The 18,819-nt window shown below is 45.6% G+C and overlaps 1 protein-coding gene across 1 annotated transcript in view; it reads right to left on the reverse strand.

The window, feature by feature from the left end:
• The window catches only part of CNTNAP5 (contactin associated protein family member 5), a 350,918-nt gene that overhangs the window by 214,772 nt on the left and 117,327 nt on the right, over window positions 1-18,819 (reverse strand). Inside the window, exons 5-6 of the mRNA XM_066577791.1 lie at window positions 16,555-16,758; window positions 2,163-2,347 (exon numbers count right to left, since the gene is read on the reverse strand). Coding sequence (XP_066433888.1) covers window positions 2,163-2,347; window positions 16,555-16,758 — 389 coding nt within the window. The remainder of the gene's footprint in view (window positions 1-2,162; window positions 2,348-16,554; window positions 16,759-18,819) is intronic.

The raw sequence follows: 18,819 nt of genomic DNA on the forward strand, positions 1-18,819 counted from the left end.
AAGCAGTTTCTGTACCAGAGCTATAGACTGAGTGAGTGAAATGATTGATGTCATGTTGCTGCCCAGATGGAGGTTCACTACATGACACTATTACTACTGGGGCAACCATGGGACACTATAATTACTGGGGCTACTAAGGGGGGTCACTATTATTACTGTAGACATTATTACTACTGGGGATACTAAGAGGGTCACTATTACTATTGGTGCCACTATGGGACACTATTATTACTGGGGCAACTAAGGGGGGTTACTATTAATACTGGAGACATTATTACTAATGGGGCCACTAAGGGGGTCACTATTACTACTGGGACCACTAAGGGGGTCAAAATTACTACTGGAGCTACTACAGAGGACACTATTACTAGGGCTACTATGGGGTCACTTTTACTACTGGGGCCACTAACAGTGTCAATATTACTGCTGGGTCCATTAAGAGAGGTCACTATTACTATTGAGGCCACTAAGGTACGCATTTTTTATTGGAGCCACTACTCGGGGAACTAATACACTGTCTCTTCAGAGAAGTCTTAATGGTTCAAATATGTGTTGGGTATCTTGTGGTTTTGCCACTTTCAATGCCAGTAAAATGAGTGTTTTTCAATTTAGGGGGCATTTCACATTTCACCTCAGGCAGCATAACCCCTGCTTCAAAGGAAACTCTACCTGTAGTGCCACCAATGCAGTGGGAATGGAGCTGTCTGCTTCCTGTAGAAATCAGCTCAGTGAATCGGCCCAATGCCCCGGCATACAGCTGATTGGTTGGTATCCTGGGTGGCTAATGTCAGCTGATTTATTAATGACGGCCTATCTTAGGAATAGTCCAACAATAGTTTAAAAAAAGGGTTTTCCAGGATCATCAATATTATAAATGTGGAGCTTTGATCTCTAACACTCTTTACACCTAATTGAAGTGACCATAGTATTCGGATAACAGTTGTGACTAGATATTAGGCAACCGAACAAGCCAAATTCAGGTCGAACTTTGCTAAAAATGTGGTTTGTTTGTGTCAAACCAGAAGTCCATTTAGAAAAACTTAAAGCTTAAACAAGTACTGAACACTGTCCAAGAGTGTGGTAAGGGTGGCTCAGTGCTGCCACCATAGGTTCAAATCTGATCACAGACTACATCACCATGGACTTTGAAAACTCCATATGGATGTTGTTCTTTGTCAGATTTGAACCTAAAATTCCCACACTTTAAGACACCAATTCTACCTACTGAGCCACCTTCATTGAAGGACTATCACCAAACCTTTAGACATTATTGAATACTAGTTTTGGAAGGTTTTATAAATCCCTGGTTAGGTTCAAACTAATTTGGACCAAATCAAACTTTTTGCCAAATTTGGGCAAACCAGCCGAACCGAACTATTGAAAAGTTTGCTCGTCTCTTGCTGTGGCTCCTTCATTGTTTATCAGGCACAGTCACTACTAAATGTATGGAGTTGTGCCTGGTAAAAAATTAAGAGGCCACAGATATTGCTGTGATTGCTAACATCACTGGAACTCAGATGATCTCTGCAACCAATGAGACGCTGCAGCATCATGTTCCTGAACTACTGGCATCATGCAACATTCTATCTGCCTGAAGCCACTCCCTAGCTCCTCCTAGTGGTGACTGCAAGCAGACAGCTTTTTATTTAAAGGGTTGTTCAAGTTATGAAAAGCCATCCCACCAGGTCCTCCATGGTGTAAAATAAGAAAGCAGCCTATACTCACCTCTCTCCGTTCTTCCCCTGCCCCGGCTCCAGGACTCCTCTATGTTTTCTGTTGTGATGTCTCATAAACCTGCTGCTGCAGCCTATCACAATGCTTAGTGATCATTGTCATTGGCTACTGCAGCGTACTTGTAGACAGCTTAGGCTGATTGCAGCCTGTAAAGATGACATCAGCAGGGAAACCCAGAGCCGATAGTGGGGGACAAGCAGAGAGTATGAGCTGCTTTCTTATTTTATACCACGGGGAGCGGATGTAATGGCCAATCATAACTCTACCAACCCCTTATAGTATGTTATGTCCATGCAGCGGATTAAGAGCTCTGTCAGAAAAACTAAGATCCGGGCACTATGAAGACACAATGGGTAACTAAGTAGCGCAAGAGTCACACAAATAATTCATTATAAATATTACATTAAAAGTAAAATGGCTGTGCACACCTCATAGTCAATGTCCAGATCATCGGAATCGCCCTTGGTGCGGAAATGTTGGGTATATCTATCCACTGTGAAGTTGACTTGTTTGTTGAACCGGTCTATTAGCACAGAATGCCACTGCTGGTCATCCAGGAGGCTCCCCAACGTCACCACTGTGTGGGTGTTACCGAAACGTAGCTTGGCATCACCTGGAAAACATATGCAAGGTCACATGACCAAACCCTTAATTAGTGACACAAAAAGATTTATGATAGATAGATAGATAGATAGATAGATAGATAGATAGATAGATAGATAGATAGATAGATAGATAGATAGATAGATAGATAGATAGATAGATAGATATGGGATAGATAGATAGATAGATAGATAGATAGATAGATAGATAGATAGATAGATAGATAGATAGATAGATAGATAGATAGATAGATAATATATGACATCTTCTTTTGTTTTTTTTGGCTATATATATTTTTCAGCAGTACTACCCTGTTTCCCTGAAAATAAGACATAGCATAATTTTCCACAATTTTTGAGGATGCAAAATGATTTTTCAGGCTTTTTGAGAATTCTTGAAATATAAGCCCTACTCCAAAATTAAGCCCTGCTAACAGTTAATTTAAAAAAATGAATTTAAATAGTGTCCAGGGAGCTATACATGTAAAAAAGTTAAACCTTTTTGAACAAAAATTAATATTTGACACTGCCTTATTTTCGGGGAAACACGGTACAGTATGTAACTGCAGCAAAGAATGCTCAGTATAATATAACTGAAAACAGAGAACAGATAGCAAAATACAGAATTATGTAGAGTAAAAACTGTAAATATACTAAGCACATTATTAAAATATCACAAAGTAACTAAATGTAAAACCTAAAGTGTAAGTAAAATTTGAAAAAACATTTGACACACCAGAGGTTTTGATTGGTGATGGCCTCCAAGCTGAGACCCCCACTGATCAATAATAGAAGAAGAGAAATGCTCATCGAATGTCTTGGCCCGATCAGCTGTCCTTGGACCAGTATATGGGCTCAATGGAAAGTCTGAGTCGGCACTCTGCGCCCCGATTACAGATGAAAGAGCAGAGTGTTTTTACCCATTCATCTAAGATGATCAGTAGAGGTCAGAGCAGCCAGACCCCCGCCAAGCAAAAGCCCCAACCTGTCGCATCACATGTGAAAAGTTTTTAAAGGTTAGTCACATTCTAAATGACTTGTCTGGTCTAGAGAATTTTTTTTTTAACATTTCGCTAGTGAATTCCAAGGTCTCCCCTCAATACCGCTACTTATTAGTAGAGAGGTACAACTCTTCACTCCCAAGATATCAGCTTGCTGTAAGTGACTGGAAACATCCATTATTTACATCCAGTAGATGCAGCTTGTCCTGATCATATCCTGAACACTCAGAGGTCTCAGAGGTATAACCTGTCATAATGTATCAGCGCCATCTGTCCTAAGAAGCCCTGCAGCCATGTGAGCAGAACAAGGTTAGAAGGATACAAAGTGCACCAAACCCATGCAGCCCCCCCTCCACGAAATTTCACCTGTTTGTTTCTGCCTCTAAGAGAAGATCTATATACAGCATGTATTCAGGTCAATAATCCCACCTTGTGTCAGCCACAGAGAGCTGAGTTGTACAGGGAATAGTACATGGGACTATAGCAACTGATCATCGTGGCCCTATCAAGTATGGTAGGAAAATGCTACAAAACATCCATGCATGGCTGGCCTTAGCCACCAGCTTGTAGGGTGGGCAACAGACGTGGGTCAAAAACCCCTGAGGGCTGCCCACCCAGATGATAATTTTTTTTTTGTCTCCTCCCCTCTGATATTCTAAAATCCTGTTGTCAGCCGAAAGGTACCCTTGAAAAATAATTGCTTAGTTCTGCTACTCTATTTATGTCATGAGCTTGTGTGCTGTATTTTCGTGCTGAGCTTGGTTTTGGTGCTGTATTTATGTTATGAGCTTCATTCTGGTTCTGTATTTGTGTTATAAGTTTGATTCTGTTGATGTAGGAATTTTGGAGCCTTTGTTTTGGGGATGTATATACATGATGTGCTTGGTTCTGGTGCTGTATTTTTGCTATAAGCTTTGTTCTGGGGCTGTATTTATGTTTTGACATTTGTTATTGTTCTAATTTTGGGTTAAAAGTTAGGTTCTGGTACTGTATTTATGTATTGAGCTTGGTTCTGGTGCTGTATTTATGTTATGAGCTTCATTCCGGTTCTGCATTTGTGTTATAAGTTTGGTTCTGTTGATGTAGTAATTTTGGAACCTTTGTTTTGGGGATGTATATACATGATGTGCTTGGTTCTGGTGCTGTATTTTTGCTATAAGCTTTGTTCTGGGGCTGTATTTATGTTTTGACATTTGTTATTGTTCTAATTTTGGGTTAAAAGTTAGGTTCTGGTACTGTATTTATGTATTGAGCTTGGTTCTGGTGCTGTATTTATGTTATGAGCTTCATTCCGGTTCTGCATTTGTGTTATAAGTTTGGTTCTGTTGATGTAGTAATTTTGGAACCTTTGTTTTGGGGATGTATATACATGATGTGCTTGTTTCTGGTGCTGTATTTTTGCTATGAGCTTTTTTCTGGGGCTGTATTTATGTTTTGACATTCGTTTGCGTTCAAAGTTAAGTTCTGGTACTGTATTTATGTACTGAGCTTGGTTCTGGTGCTGTATTTATGTTATGAGCTTCATTCTGGTTCTGTATTTATGTTATGAGCTTCATTCTGGTTCTGTATTTATGTTATAAGTTTGGTTCTGGTGCTGTATTTATGTATTGAGCTTAGTTCTGGTGTTGCATTTATTTTATGTGCTTCCTTCCTGTTCTGTTTTATGTTATGTTTGGTTCTAGTGCTTTATATATTTACTGAGCTTGGTTCTGCTGATATATTGATATTATAGCTTGATTCTAGTGCTGTATTTATGTAATGAGCTTGGTTCTGGTATAGTATTTATTCACTGATCTTGGCTCTGGTGTGGGTATGCTGCTACTTGGTGCTTTCTGTATAAGTTTAACATAGACAGACTATATATATATATATATTTTATTTTTTTATTTTTATTTTTTAAGGACCGGGGGAAAAGGGGGATCCAGGGCAGGGTGCCATCTAACTTAAGGCCGACACTGCATTCCAGCTACTGAAAAAATTGTCTAACCAGTGAACATAGCACAAAATAGCATGAGGAAGCCTGGCAGTGAAATGGTTAATATTACCACTGTAACAGACATGACAATACATTTTGCATGTCACCGTTTGTGAGATCAGTCACTGCAGAGATAACCAGGCGGCGTTCCCCGCTCGCCCCATCTCGCCCCTCCTGCTCGGCTTCCTGAGGCATTACAACAGTGATTTGTAAACTTCTGCTCATAGATATTTTGATGAGACAAGAAACTGAGACGGTAAAATGGAAAAGAGCTGACGAACTGATTCCGATGTGGGAGAGAGGGGTAAATAAGTCGTTACGGAGTGGGAGTTGCAGATCATTTGGGACTGTGATGAACACAATGTATCCACGGCATTTCTTTTTTTTTGGGGGGGGGGGGGGGGGTAGTTCTCTTCCAGTACTGCAACAAATACGGTAGGGGATTATTTATAGTATTTATCATGGAATCTCTTTGGTAATTTCACCATTTGCTATTTTTTCTATTTAGACTCAAAAGCAGAGATTTTAAGACCCTGGAAAATCTCTTTAACTCCTTCTGTTTGGGTCTTAACTAGAGATGAGCGAACGTACTCGTCCGAGCTTGATACTCGTTCGAGTATTAGCGTGTTCGAGATGCTCGTTACTCGTGACGAGTACCACGCGATGTTCGAGTTACTTTCACTTTCATCTCTGAGACGTTAGCACGCTTTTCTGGCCAATAGAAAGACAGGGAAGGCATTACAACTTCCCCCTGCGACGTTCAAGCCCTATACCACCCCCCTGCAGTGAGTGGCTGGGGCGATCAAGTGTCACCCGAGTATATAAATCAGCCCCTCCCGCGGCTCGCCACAGATGCATTCTGACATAGTTCAGGGACAGTGCTGCTGGTGCCGAAGCTGCTATAGGGAGAGCGTTAGGAGTTATTTTAGGCTTCAAGAACCCCAACGGTCCTTCTTAGGGCCACATCTGACCGTCTGCAGTACTGTTGAGGCTGCTTTTAGCAGAGTTGCACAATTATTTTTTTTTGTATATCGGCCGTGCAGAGCATTGCGTCCGCAGTCTGCAGTCATTGTACAGAGTATAGGACCAGTACTGGTGAGGCAGGGAAAGAGATATTCAGGCTATATAGGCAGTGGGCTTTTTCCAAAAAATTGATCGCCGTCATCCCGCTAGAGGAAAACAGTATACATAATATTATACGCTGCCTACAGTATCTATCTGCTGGGGGTAGTAGTCCTAATTAATACGCAGCTAAGCGTTACAGCAGGCTTGCGCAAAATTGTTTCCTGGATCTGCTGTCTCTGTTACATCAGCGCCGTCATCCCGCCAGAGGGAAACAGTATACATAATATTATATGCTGCCTACCGTATCTATCTGCTGGGGATAGTAGTCGTAATTAATACGCAGCTAAGCGTTACATCAGGCTTGCGCAAAATTGTTTCCTGGATCTGCTGTCTCTGTTACATGATCGCCGTCATCCCGCCAGAGGGAAACAGTATAAATAATATTATACGCTGCCTACAGTATCTATCTGCTGGGAGTAGTAATCCTAATTAATACGCAGCTAAGAGTTACAGCAGGCTTGCGCAAAATTATTTCCTGGATCTGCTGTCTCTGTTACATGATCGCCGTCATCCCACCAGAGGGAAACAGTATACATAATATTATACGCTGCCTACAGTATCTGTCTGCTGTATCAGCTCAGCATTTAAAAAAAATAGAAGCAAAATACTTAAGGCCTACTACTGGCCTTTGGCCACTTGACTGCTTCTGCGCTGTGAATCCCACTAGCTCAGTCATACGCACCTACGTCTCACTACAGGCGTGCGCAAAATTGTTTCCTGGCTCTGCTGTGCATTCCGTAAGGGAAGTCAGCCTCCAACCACAGGCCAATAAGCGGCACATTTAATTACAGCGTTCTGTCTCTGCACTACTCGTAATACAGCATGCTGAGGGGTAGGGGTAGGCCTGGAGGACATGGACGCGGGCGAGGACGCGGAGGCCCAAGTCAGGGTGTGGGCACAGGCCGAGCTCCTGATCCAGGTGTATCGCAGCCGACTGCTGCGGTATTAGGAGAGAGGCATTTTTCTGGCGTCCCCACACTCATCTCACAATTAATGGGTCCACGCGGTAGACCTTTATTAGAAAATGAGCAGTGTGAGCAGGTCCTGTCGTGGATGGCAGAAAGTGCATCCAGCAATCTATCGTCCACCCAGAGTTCTGCGCCGTCCACTGCTGCAACTCTGAATCCTCTGGCTGCTGCTCCTCCTTCCTCCCAGCCTCCTCACTCCATTACAATGACACATTCTGAGGAGCAGGCAGACTCCCAGGAACTGTTCCCGGGCCCCTGCCCAGAATGGCCAGCAATGGTTCCTCTCCCACCGGAGGAGTTTGTCGTGACCGATGCCCAACCTTTGGAAAGTTCCAGGGGTCCGGGGGATGAGGCTGGGGACTTCCGGCAACTGTCTCAAGAGCTTTCAGTGGGTGAGGAGGACGATGACGATGAGACACAGTTGTCTATCAGTCAGGTAGTAGTAATTGGAGTAAGTCCGAGGGAGGAGCGCACAGAGGATTCGGAGGAAGAGCAGCAGGACGATGAGGTGACTGACCCCACCTGGTTTGCTACGCCTACTGAGGACAGGTCTTCAGAGGGGAAGGCAAGTGCAGCAGCAGGGCAGGTTGGAAGAGGTAGTGCGGTGGCCAGGGGTAGAGGCAGGGCCAGACCGAATAATCCACCAACTGTTTCCCAAAGCGCCCCCTCGTGCCATGCCACCCTGCAGAGGCCGAGGTGCTCAAAGGTCTGGCAGTTTTTCACTGAGAGTGCAGACGACCGACGAACAGTGGTGTGCAACCTTTGTCGCGCCAAGATCAGCCGGGGAGCCACCACCACCAGCCTCACCACCACCAGCATGCACAGACATATGATGGCCAAGCACCCCACAAGGTGGGACGAAGGCCGTTCACCGCCTCCGGTTTGCACCGCTGCCTCTCCCCCTGTGCCCCAACCTGCCACTGAGATCCAACCCCCCTGTCAGGACACAGGCACTACCGTCTCCTGGCCAGCACCCGCACCTTCACCTCCGCTGTGCTCGGCTCCATCCACCAATGTCTCTCAGCGCACCTTCCATCCGTCACTAGCGCAAGTGTTGGAGCGCAAGCGCAAGTACGCCGCCACGCACCCGCACGCTCAAGGGTTAAACGTGCACATAGCCAAATTTATTAGCCTGGAGATGCTGCCGTATAGGGTTGTGGAAACGGAGGCTTTCAAAGGTATGATGGCGGCCCCGTGCTACTCAGTTCCCAGTCGCCACTACTTTTCCCGATGTGCCGTCCCAGCCTTGCACGACCACGTCTCCCGCCACATTGTACGTGCCCTCACCAACGCGGTTACTGGCAAGGTCTACTTAACAACGGACACGTGGACAAGCACAGGCGGGCAGGGCCACTATATCTCCCTGACGGCACATTGGGTGAATTTAGTGGAGGCTGGGACAGAGTCAGAGCCTGGGACCGCTCACGTCCTACCCACCCCCAGAATTGCGGGCCCCAGCTCGGTGGTGGTATCTGCGGCGGGGTATGCTTCCTCCACTAAACCACCCTCCTCCTCCTCCTACGCAACCTCTGTCTCGCAATCAAGATGTGTCAGCAGCAGCACGTCGCCAGCATTCGGTGTCGCGCGGCGTGGCAGCATAGCGGTGGGCAAGCATCAGCAGGCCGTGCTGAAACTACTCAGCTTAGGCGATAAGAGGCACACGGCCCACGAACTGCTGCAGGGTCTGACAGAGCAGACCGACCGCTGGCTTGCGCCGCTGAGCCTCCAACCGGGCACGGTCGTGTGTGACAACAGCCGTAACCTGGTGGCGGCTCTGCAGCTCGGCAGCCTCACGCACGTGCCATGCCTGGCCCACGTCTTTAATTTGGTGGTTCAGCGCTTTCTGAAAAGCTACCCACGCTTGTCAGACCTGCTCGGAAAGGTGTGCCGGCTCAGCGCACATTTCCGCAAGTCCCACACAGACGCTGCCACCCTGCGCACCCTGCAACATCGGTTTCATCTGCCAGTGCACCGACTGCTGTGCGACGTGCCCACACGGTGGAACTCTATGCTCCACATGTTGGCCAGGCTCCATGAGCAGCATAGAGCTATAGTGGAATACCAACTCCAACATGGGCGGCGTAGTGGGAGTCAGCCTCCTCAATTCTTTACAGAAGAGTGGGCCTGGTTGGCAGACATCTGCCAGGTCCTTGGAAACTTTGAGGAGTCTACCCAGATGGTGAGAGGCGATGCTGCAATCATTAGCGTCACCATTCCTCTGCTATGCCTCTTGAGAAGTTCCCTGCAAAGCATAAAGGCAGACGCTTTGCGCTCGGAAACAGAGGCGGGGGAAGACAGTATGTCGCTGGATAGTCACAGCACCCTTCTGTCTATATCTCAGCGCATTGAGGAGGAGGAGGAGGGGGAAGAGACAGCTTGGCCCAATGCTGAGGGTACCCATGCTGCTTGCCTGTCATCCTTTCAGCGTGTATGGCCTGAGGAGGAGGAGGAGGAGGAGGATCCTGAAAGTGATCTTCCTAGTGAGGACAGCCATGTGTTGCATACAGGTACCCTGGCACACATGGCTGACTTCATGTTAGGATGCCTTTCTCGTGACCCTCGCGTTACACGCATTCTGGCCACTACGGATTACTGGGTGTACACACTGCTCGACCCACGGTATAAGGAGAACCTTTCCACTCTCATACCAGAAGAGGAAAGGGGTTCGAGATTGATGCTATACCACAGGACCCTGGCGGACAAACTGATGGTAAAATTCCCATCCGACAGCGCTAGTGGCCGAAGGCGCAGTTCCGAGGGCCAGGTAGCAGGGGAGGCACAGAGATCAGGCAGCATGTACAGCACAGGCAGGGGAACACTCTCTAAGGCCTTTGACAGCTTTCTGGCTCCCCAGCAAGACTGTGTCACCGCTCCCCAGTCAAGGCTGAGTCGGCGGGAGCACTGTAAAAGGATGGTGAGGGAGTACGTAGCCGATCGCACGACCGTCCTCCGTGACGCCTCTGCCCCCACAACTACTGGGTGTCGAAGCTGGACACAAGGCCTGAACTCACGCTGTATGCCCTGGAGGTGCTTGCTTGTCCTGCGGCTAGCGTCTTGTCAGAGAGGGTGTTTAGTGCGGCTGGGGGAATCATCACAGATAAGCGTACCCGCCTGTCAACCGACAGTGCCGACAGGCTTACACTCATAAAGATGAACAAAGCCTGGATTTCCCCAGACTTCTCTTCTCCACCAGCGGACAGCAGCGATACCTAAACAATACGTAGGCTGCACCCGCGGATGGAAGCATTGTTCTCTATCACCATCAAAAACATGGACCTTTTAGCTTCATCAATCTGTGTATAATATTCATCCTCCTCCTCCTGCTCCTCCTCCTGAAACCTCACGTAATCACGCCGAATGGGCAATTTTTCTTAGGCCCACAAGGCTCAGTCATATAATTTTTGTAAACAATTTTTATACGTTTCAATGCTCATTAAAGCGTTGAAACTTTCACCTGAACCAATTTTTATTTTAACTGGGCTGCCTCCAGGCCTAGTTACAAATTAAGCCACATTAACCAAAGCGATTAATGGGTTTCACCTGCCTTCTTGGTTGGGCATGGGCAATTTTTCTGATGTACATTAGTACTGTTGGTACACCAATTTTTTGGGGCCCTCGCCTGCAGTGTAATCCAATTAATTTTTTGCCCACCTGCATTAAAGCTGACGTTACATCAGCTGTGCTGGGCACTGCAATGGGATATATTTATGTACCGCCGGTGGGTTCCAGGGAGCCACCCATGCTGTGGGTCCACAGGGAGTTGTAACTGCATGTGTCCACTTCTAAAGAACCCCAGTCTGACTGGGGCATGCAGTGTGGGCCGAAGCCCACCTGCATTTAACATGACATTGTCTCAGCTGTGATGGGCAATGCAATGGGATACATTTATGTACCGCCGGTGGGTTCCAGGGAGCAACCCATGCTGTGGATGCACACGGAATTCCCATTGCGGAGTTGTACCTGCCTGTGACTATTTATAAAAAACCGCGGTCTGACTGGGGCATGCAGACACCTTGACAGAATGAATAGTGTGTAGCACATAGGTTCCCCATTGCTATGCCCACGTGTGCAGCTCCTGATGGCGGTGGCACAGGATTATATTTCTCATTGCTTCTGTACAGCATTGTGGGCTATCGCCCCGCCCCTTTTAAAGAGGGTCGCTGCCTAGCCGTGCCAACCCTCTGCAGTGTGTGCCTGCGGTTCCTCCTCATGGCAGACGCACTTATAAATAGACATGAGGGTGATGTGGCATGAGGGCAGCTGAAGGCTGCGCAGGGACACTTTGGTGTGCGCTGTGGACACTGCGTCGTGCGGGGGGGTGGGGGCGGGGGGGGGGGGGGTTGGCAGCATGTAACGCAGGAGAAGTGGCAGCGGAGTGTCATGCAGGCAGTGATTTTGCTTTGTTGGAGGTAGTGTGGTGCTTAGCTAAGGTATGCATTGCTAATGAGGGCTTTTCAGAAGTAAAAGTTGTTGGGGGGGGGCACTCTTGCCGCTATTGTGGCTTAATAGTGGGACCTGGGAACTTGAGATGCAGCCCAACATGTAGCCCCTCGCCTGCCCTATCCGTTGCTGTGCCGTTCCCATCACTTTCTTGAATTGCCCAGATTTTCACAAATGGAAACCTTAGCGAGCATCGGCGATATACAAAAATGCTTGGGTCGCCCATTGACTTCAATGGGGTTCGTTATTCGAAACAAACCCTCGAGCATCGCGATAATTTCGTCCCGAGTAACGAGCACCCGAGCATTTTGGTGCTCGCTCCTCTCTAGTCTTAACCCCTTTTTGTTATTTTTCATTATTTCTCCGCTCTTTCTAAAAATCACTACATATTATCTTAGCTGCTGCGGATGGTTCGCAGCTGCCCTGTGTGGAGTGAGAATAGCTCCCGCTCCATGCAGGTCCTGCACACCCAGGAATTAACTGCACATCCTGGGGCGTGAAGGGGTTAAAGCGGTTTTCCAAGATAGACTTTATCCATAGGATAGGGGATAAAAGTCTGATCAGTGGGGATCTCACAGCTGAGACCTCCACCGAGTCTGAGAAGGATATGATTTCTAGATAGGTGATAAAGGAAAGTATGTTTCCCTTTAAACATGGTGAATGCATAGGATGCATCGGGGTGGGATGCAGGAGGTCAGCTAAGGGAACTCAACGGACGCTATAACTAAAATGGGGGGGTGAGGGGGAGATGTGAGTTGTAAAACAGGGGAGTTGAAATTAATGGTTCTGCCACTCTTCAAGAGGGACTAGGCCTAAAGTGCAAGACTTGTAAGGAGAAGAGATACCTGGTACCCAGGCTGACCTCCTCACTATCTCCTCTGACTGTTGCCTACCGTATTCTGCAATAAAAAGTTTAAAATGTAGCAAGAACGTGAATTTTTGAGTGCTATGTTTCTTGTGATCGCTTCCACTTCAGTAGACAAGACACTCAGCCTTATCGCCAACGGGGACATCCAGAGGAGGATGTAGGACACTATAAACACTAGTCCACCAGAATGCAGATTGTGCCCACGGCAGCTGCCAACTCCCCAGAGCCCATCCCAGACTGCTAGTCTGTTCTATCCAGCCCTCCTCGGTCATTTCATGTGCTTTTAAGCTTTTTTTTTTTTACAAAAATAAGAAAAACGAAAAAGAAGAAAGAAAAAAAAACTAAAGAAAACTGAAAAGAAAATAACGTAAAAAGAAAAGAAAAAGAAAAAAAGAAAGGAGGAAAGAAAGAAAGAAAGAAAGAGAAAAAAGAAAGAAAGAAGGAAAGAAGAAAAGAAAGAAAGAAGGAAAGAAAGAAGAAAAAAAAGAAAGAAGAAAAGAAAGAAGAAAAGAAACAAAGAAAAAAAAGAAAGAAAAGAAAGAAAGAAGAAAGGAAAGGAAGGGAAGAGTTTTAGAGATGCTGGTGAAGTTCTGGTTTGGCTTAATCTTATTTGAGCCGAACTAAACATTTTGGCCAGATGTGGCAAATCTGCTAAGCCGAGCTTCAGTAAAGTTTGCTCCTCCCTGCTGCTGCTGGTCTGACGCCGGTCTCAAGGGCAGCTACAGTTTCTCATTATAGAACCACCTTTTAAGATTCTGAAAAAAGAAAAAAAAATCTAAATGTGAATGAGCTGAGTAATTGTCTGCAGGCGGGTGGATTCCACCCCACGCTGCCCCCTCATCAGGACCGCCGGGTCTATGAGCTGCGCCGAGAATAGAAAGAGAAGGAGGAGATGAAACGTAGAACAGATTTTCCTCTCCTGCTGAATTTGATGGGCAATTTCTGACATTTAAAGGTTCTGTGTTTATGATGGAGAATCTGGAATCCATGAATGTAACAGATGTATTTCAACGGAGGCCTCAACCAATGTAGGAGCTAATTACTTGTGACATTTCACTCATTAGTACACAGAATTTATGAACACATTTCCACCCCTGTCTCTCCCAGTAGTTCGCAGACATGAAATCCCAGAGCAGCGTCCCATCCCCAATGCAGGAGGTAAGGGTAAAGGAGAAAATAAATGACTTTACGTCATTAACGATGGCACTGCTGGATCATCTGCGCCCAGAGTTCTGCGTATAAGGTCTCCTTCACACATCGAGGACAGCGCTGGATTTACATATGAGGAGCCTGGAAGCGAACGGCTCTCACAAGTTAGGGTGGCCTTACATGCGACAATTATCGTTCGGACTGTCACTTGAAGTAGTCGCTACAGTCAGTTGTTAGTTGGCTTTTACGTCAAGTGATTGTTGGTGATGTTCACGGTCGCTGAAGCATGTGCCTTCCTAATTAGCTGTTTACGCCAGATGATCGCTAATCAACCAGCAGCTAATTTTAGGTAGCTGAAACTAAGTGACTAAGGACTAGTGTACGAATTATCGCTTGGCACCTTGTTGGTGTTTACACAGACTTACATTTTTGCAACTGAGCAGCAATTAAGGCAATAATTGTTCCATGCAAAGCCACCCTTAGGGCGCCCACCCACTGGCGTTTGCGATTTTCGTGCGTGAAAAACGCTGCGTTTTCGCAGCGCTTTTCCTGCGTTTTTCGCGGTGTTTTTTGCCGTGTTTTCGCGGCTTTTCCATTAATTTCCATTGACTTTCATGGGTGCATTAGGAGAAAAATAAGGACACATATGCAACTGACAGTTCCTATGTTAAAAATCGCAACGCAAAAAAAAACGCCAGTGGACAGAAGTACATTCAATTCTAATTGCTCTTGAGAAAAAACACAAAACGCAAAGAAAAAAAAAACGCCAGTGGGTGGGCGCCCTTAGGTCCCTCCTAACAAAATGGTCACACCGGCAGTACTGTCATACTGTACATCGCTTGCGCAATAGTTTCAAAAAGTGCCCATATAATTTATGGCACCACAACTTTATAATTGTGGCTGGTCCCTCTCCACAATGGGGCTCACAATCCATTATCTCAGGCCGCATGCACACGGGCAGGTCTGATTCTGCATGCGGAATCCCGCAGCAGTAGCGTCTGCATGTACCTGCTTTCATTTTCTTCTTTCTGTACTGCGTATGGTCCTCACGGCTCGCCGTCGGACATGCTCCGTACAATTTTTTTTTTTTAAACTCCTGCCTTTCTCGCAGAATCCGCGGCCCATCCACAATGTCAATTGGATGGCTTCCATTGGAATCTGCTGGAAAATAGAGCATGCGACGATTTTCCATCCATGAGCGGAAACCGCAATTGGTTTGCATTCGTGTGCATGAAGAATCACTTTTGCATTACATGCTATGGGCAGTATTTGCTGCGGAATCTGGAGGCGGGCGACCGCTCTGGATTTCCCAATGGAAATTCGCCCGTGTCCATTCACCCTTAGACACGCACTGATCTATCAGATATTTCTGGGGTATGGGAGGAAGCTGAAATGCTCAAAGGAAACCCATAAGGGCACTGAAGCAGAATGGTGGCTGTCCGCTGTCCCATAGATGTGAATGGAGCAGCAATCGAGCATATTCACCACTGTTCCATTCATGTGGGGCATTCAGAATCACTGTTCTTAGGAGGATGGCTGACGTCTTGACCGCTGGAATCTCCAGCAATCCCAACACTGGAAGATCAAAGTTCCCTATGTGAAGTGAGTAGCAGTTCACATGCATGACCATCACTTCATTCACTTCTATGGGATAGAGGATGATTACCGAGCACATTGATCTCTGCCTCTCCTACAGACGCGAATGGAGCAGCAGCAGAGTATGCACACTACTGTTCCATTTACATAGAGCATCCAGGATCTCTGTTCTCAGGAGTCCCGACCACTGAGAACCCTAATGATCCCAAGACTGGTGCCCCTGAGTTCCCTATGTGAATGGAGCTATGTTAAACATGTATGACCACTGCTTCATTCACTTCTATGGAATGGAGGGAGATTACTGAGCACATTGATCTTGCCTGTCCCATAGACATGACTGGAGCAGCAGTCCAGCATACGCACCAATTTTCCATTAACATGGGGCATGCGGGATCGCTGGTCTGATGACTGCTGGAGTTCCAACAGAACCGGGTTCCCTAGGCGAATGGAGTAGCAGTGTGCAAGAACGGCCATCGTTCATTCACGTCTATGGAACAGAGTGAGATGGCCAAGCGCATTGATCTCTGCCTGTCCCATAGAAGTGAATAGAGGGGAGGTCAAGCATATGCACCCCTGTTCCATTGACATGGAGCATTTGGATCTATTGGTCTTGGAATCACTGAGGGGTCCCAGCAGTTGAACATTTATCTCCTACCCTGTACATAGGGAAAAAATGTATTGACTTTTCCATTTTTGTCTTGTATATGTCTTGTATATGAGTATAATTGCTCCTGGACTAATCGTACCACTAACGATAGGAACAGGCTGGTTTTTCGTATGATCCCTTTGGGAATGTACAGATGTAGCAATGTTTAACTTGACACTTTAACTATGGCTCAGAACTTTTCTCAACAGCTTTTCAATGACTTTTAATAAAGCCATTGAAGTGTTAGGATAGAATAACTTGTTGAAACAAGTTATTAGTCGTTGGTTGAACTTCATTTATATCCAAAGGTAACTTAGAACATTCTCCACCCATAGAGGAGACCAAGACTTCTGGCAGCAGAGGGCACAGCAGGACTTTTATTATATGCTAAATTTAATGAATAAAGAGGCCATAGCAATTTTCAGAAACTAATTGGAAGGAAAGTCATACCCAGATTGATGTAGAGAGCCAATTTTCCTTTCTGTAGCTCCAGAGTAATATAATCCCCACGCTGTCCTTCTCCATGAAATAATACTCCTTCACTCTGCATGCTCTTGAACTTGAGGGAAATGACATCTTTAAATGTGGTCATCAGCTTCTGATTGAACCTGTACAGGAGGGAGCTTCTGCCATCGAAGTCGGCGACATCAGATTCTAGATAGGAACAAACAAAGAGGCAATTGACAAGCGGTCGTGTAAGCACACAAGCAAGGTCAATGATAATACCACCTGCTATTGACATGAACACGAGCGGCATCATTATTGGCAAATATTGGGCACTCATTGTCTTCTCACTGAACTGAATCGCCTGACACTTCCCCTGAGGGATCGGTCTTCTTTACTAGGAATAGTTGCCCTTGTCGCTAATGTTTGCTGAACACAATGGAAGCACATAATTGATGAAAATAAGGAAAAAAGAGAAAAGAATCCCCAACGTATTTTAGAATATTCACATACAGATGTAGCATCCCCAAGCTTGACTGGCGAGGTGCCCCATGGAGTTATCATAGCATAGCTAGGCTATTTTCATAGCCTGGCAGTCATTATAAAGCAATGGCTATGCAAATAGCATAGAAGACTTGCAGCAAGTGATTGTAGCTGAGATCATCGGACTCTGTTCACGCTATCTCCTCTGTGCCACTCTTTGGAAGGTACTGACTTTTGTGGCAGTAGAGAGTATTTAGGAAAATTTTGCCTGAGATAAAGGATGGAAAATGGCTGAGAGTCGTAAATAGCATGTCCTACACTTGGGGGTAAAAGTTATTTTGCTGTCCTAGCTGTGTAGCTAGAAACCCTGGACAAAGCAAAGTGGTATGTTGGTGCCACCGCTGCACCCAACATCTCATAGACCCCTACACAGCTGTGCCCAAGATTATACGTTAGCTCTCCAACATCAGGAAAAAAAAAACTGTCCCTCTGGTGCCACCTACAGGCAAGTGTTTTTTTCTCTTTTAGAGGCAAGTAATTTTATACCTTTACGCCACAATTCTGCACAAGTATCTGTAACATTGACTGGAACAGAGTAGGAATAGTGAAGAATGAGAGTCTACAGGTCCCATCTTAGGTGTCCTCGATTACTAAACAAGGTATGCAGACTGTAGGTGTTTTTTTATTTATTATTTCTTTATTGAAAAGTTTTTAAGTAATTTAGCAACAGGTTTGCTTTAAAAAAAAAACATAAAAAATGCCAAATTTAATATGCAGGCGTCAGTTTTGAGCAAACTTTACAAAAGTTTGTTTCAGCTGGTTTGCCAATTTTTTTTCCTGTTAATAAAAGCCCTGTGTAGCTGTTAGGTCACTCAGGAGTGTATTGAAGCTTTTGAGCTGTTTTAGGCAGAGTTAATAAAGAAAAAAAGAAGAAAGAAAAGAAGAAAAAGGAAAATAATAAAGAAAAGGAGGAGAAGAAGAAGAAGAAGAAGAAGAAGGAAAATGAGAAAGAAAAGGAGAAGAAGAAGAAGACGAAGAAGAAGATGACGAAGAAGAAGATGACGAAGAAGAAGAAGAAGGAAAATAAGGAAGAAGAAGAAGGAAAATAAGAAAGGGAAGAAGAAGAAAAATAAGAAAGGGAAGAAGAAGAAAAATAAGAAAGGAAAGGGGGAGAAGAAGAAGAAGAAGGAAAATAAGAAAGAAAAGAAGAAGAAAAATAAGAAAGAAAAGAAGAAAAATAAGAAAGAAAAGCAGAAGAAGAAGAAGGAAAAGGAGGAGAAGGAGGAGGAGAATGAGAAGAAGAAGGAGGGGGAGGAGAAGGAGAAGAAGAAGGAGGGGTAGGAGAAGGAGAAGAAGAAGGAGGAGAAGTAGAAGAAGGAGGAGAAGTAGAAGAAGAAGGAGGAGGAGGAGGAGGAGGAGAAGGAGACGACGAAGGAGGAGGAGAAGAAGAAGGAGAAGAAGAAGGAGGGGAGAAGAAAGAGGAGGAGGGGGAGAAGAAGAAGGAGGAGGAGGAGAAGAAGAAGGAGGAGGAGGAGAAGAAGAAGGAGGAGAAGAAGGAGGAGGAGAAGAAGGAGGAGGAGGAGAAGGAGGGGGAGAAGAAGAAGAAGGAGGAGGAGGAGGAGGAGGAGAAGAAGAAGAAGGAGGAGGAGGGGAGAAGAAGAAGGAGGAGGAGGAGAGGAGAAGAAGAAGAAGAAGAAGAAAGGAAAAACAGAAAAAGAAGAAGAAAGAAACAGAGAGGAATAAAAAGAGAACGAAAAAAAGAAGTAAAATAAGAAGGAAATAGAGAAG

Source organism: Eleutherodactylus coqui, chromosome 8 (genome assembly GCF_035609145.1).
Source record: "Eleutherodactylus coqui strain aEleCoq1 chromosome 8, aEleCoq1.hap1, whole genome shotgun sequence".
NCBI classification, from domain to species: Eukaryota; Metazoa; Chordata; class Amphibia; order Anura; family Eleutherodactylidae; genus Eleutherodactylus; species Eleutherodactylus coqui.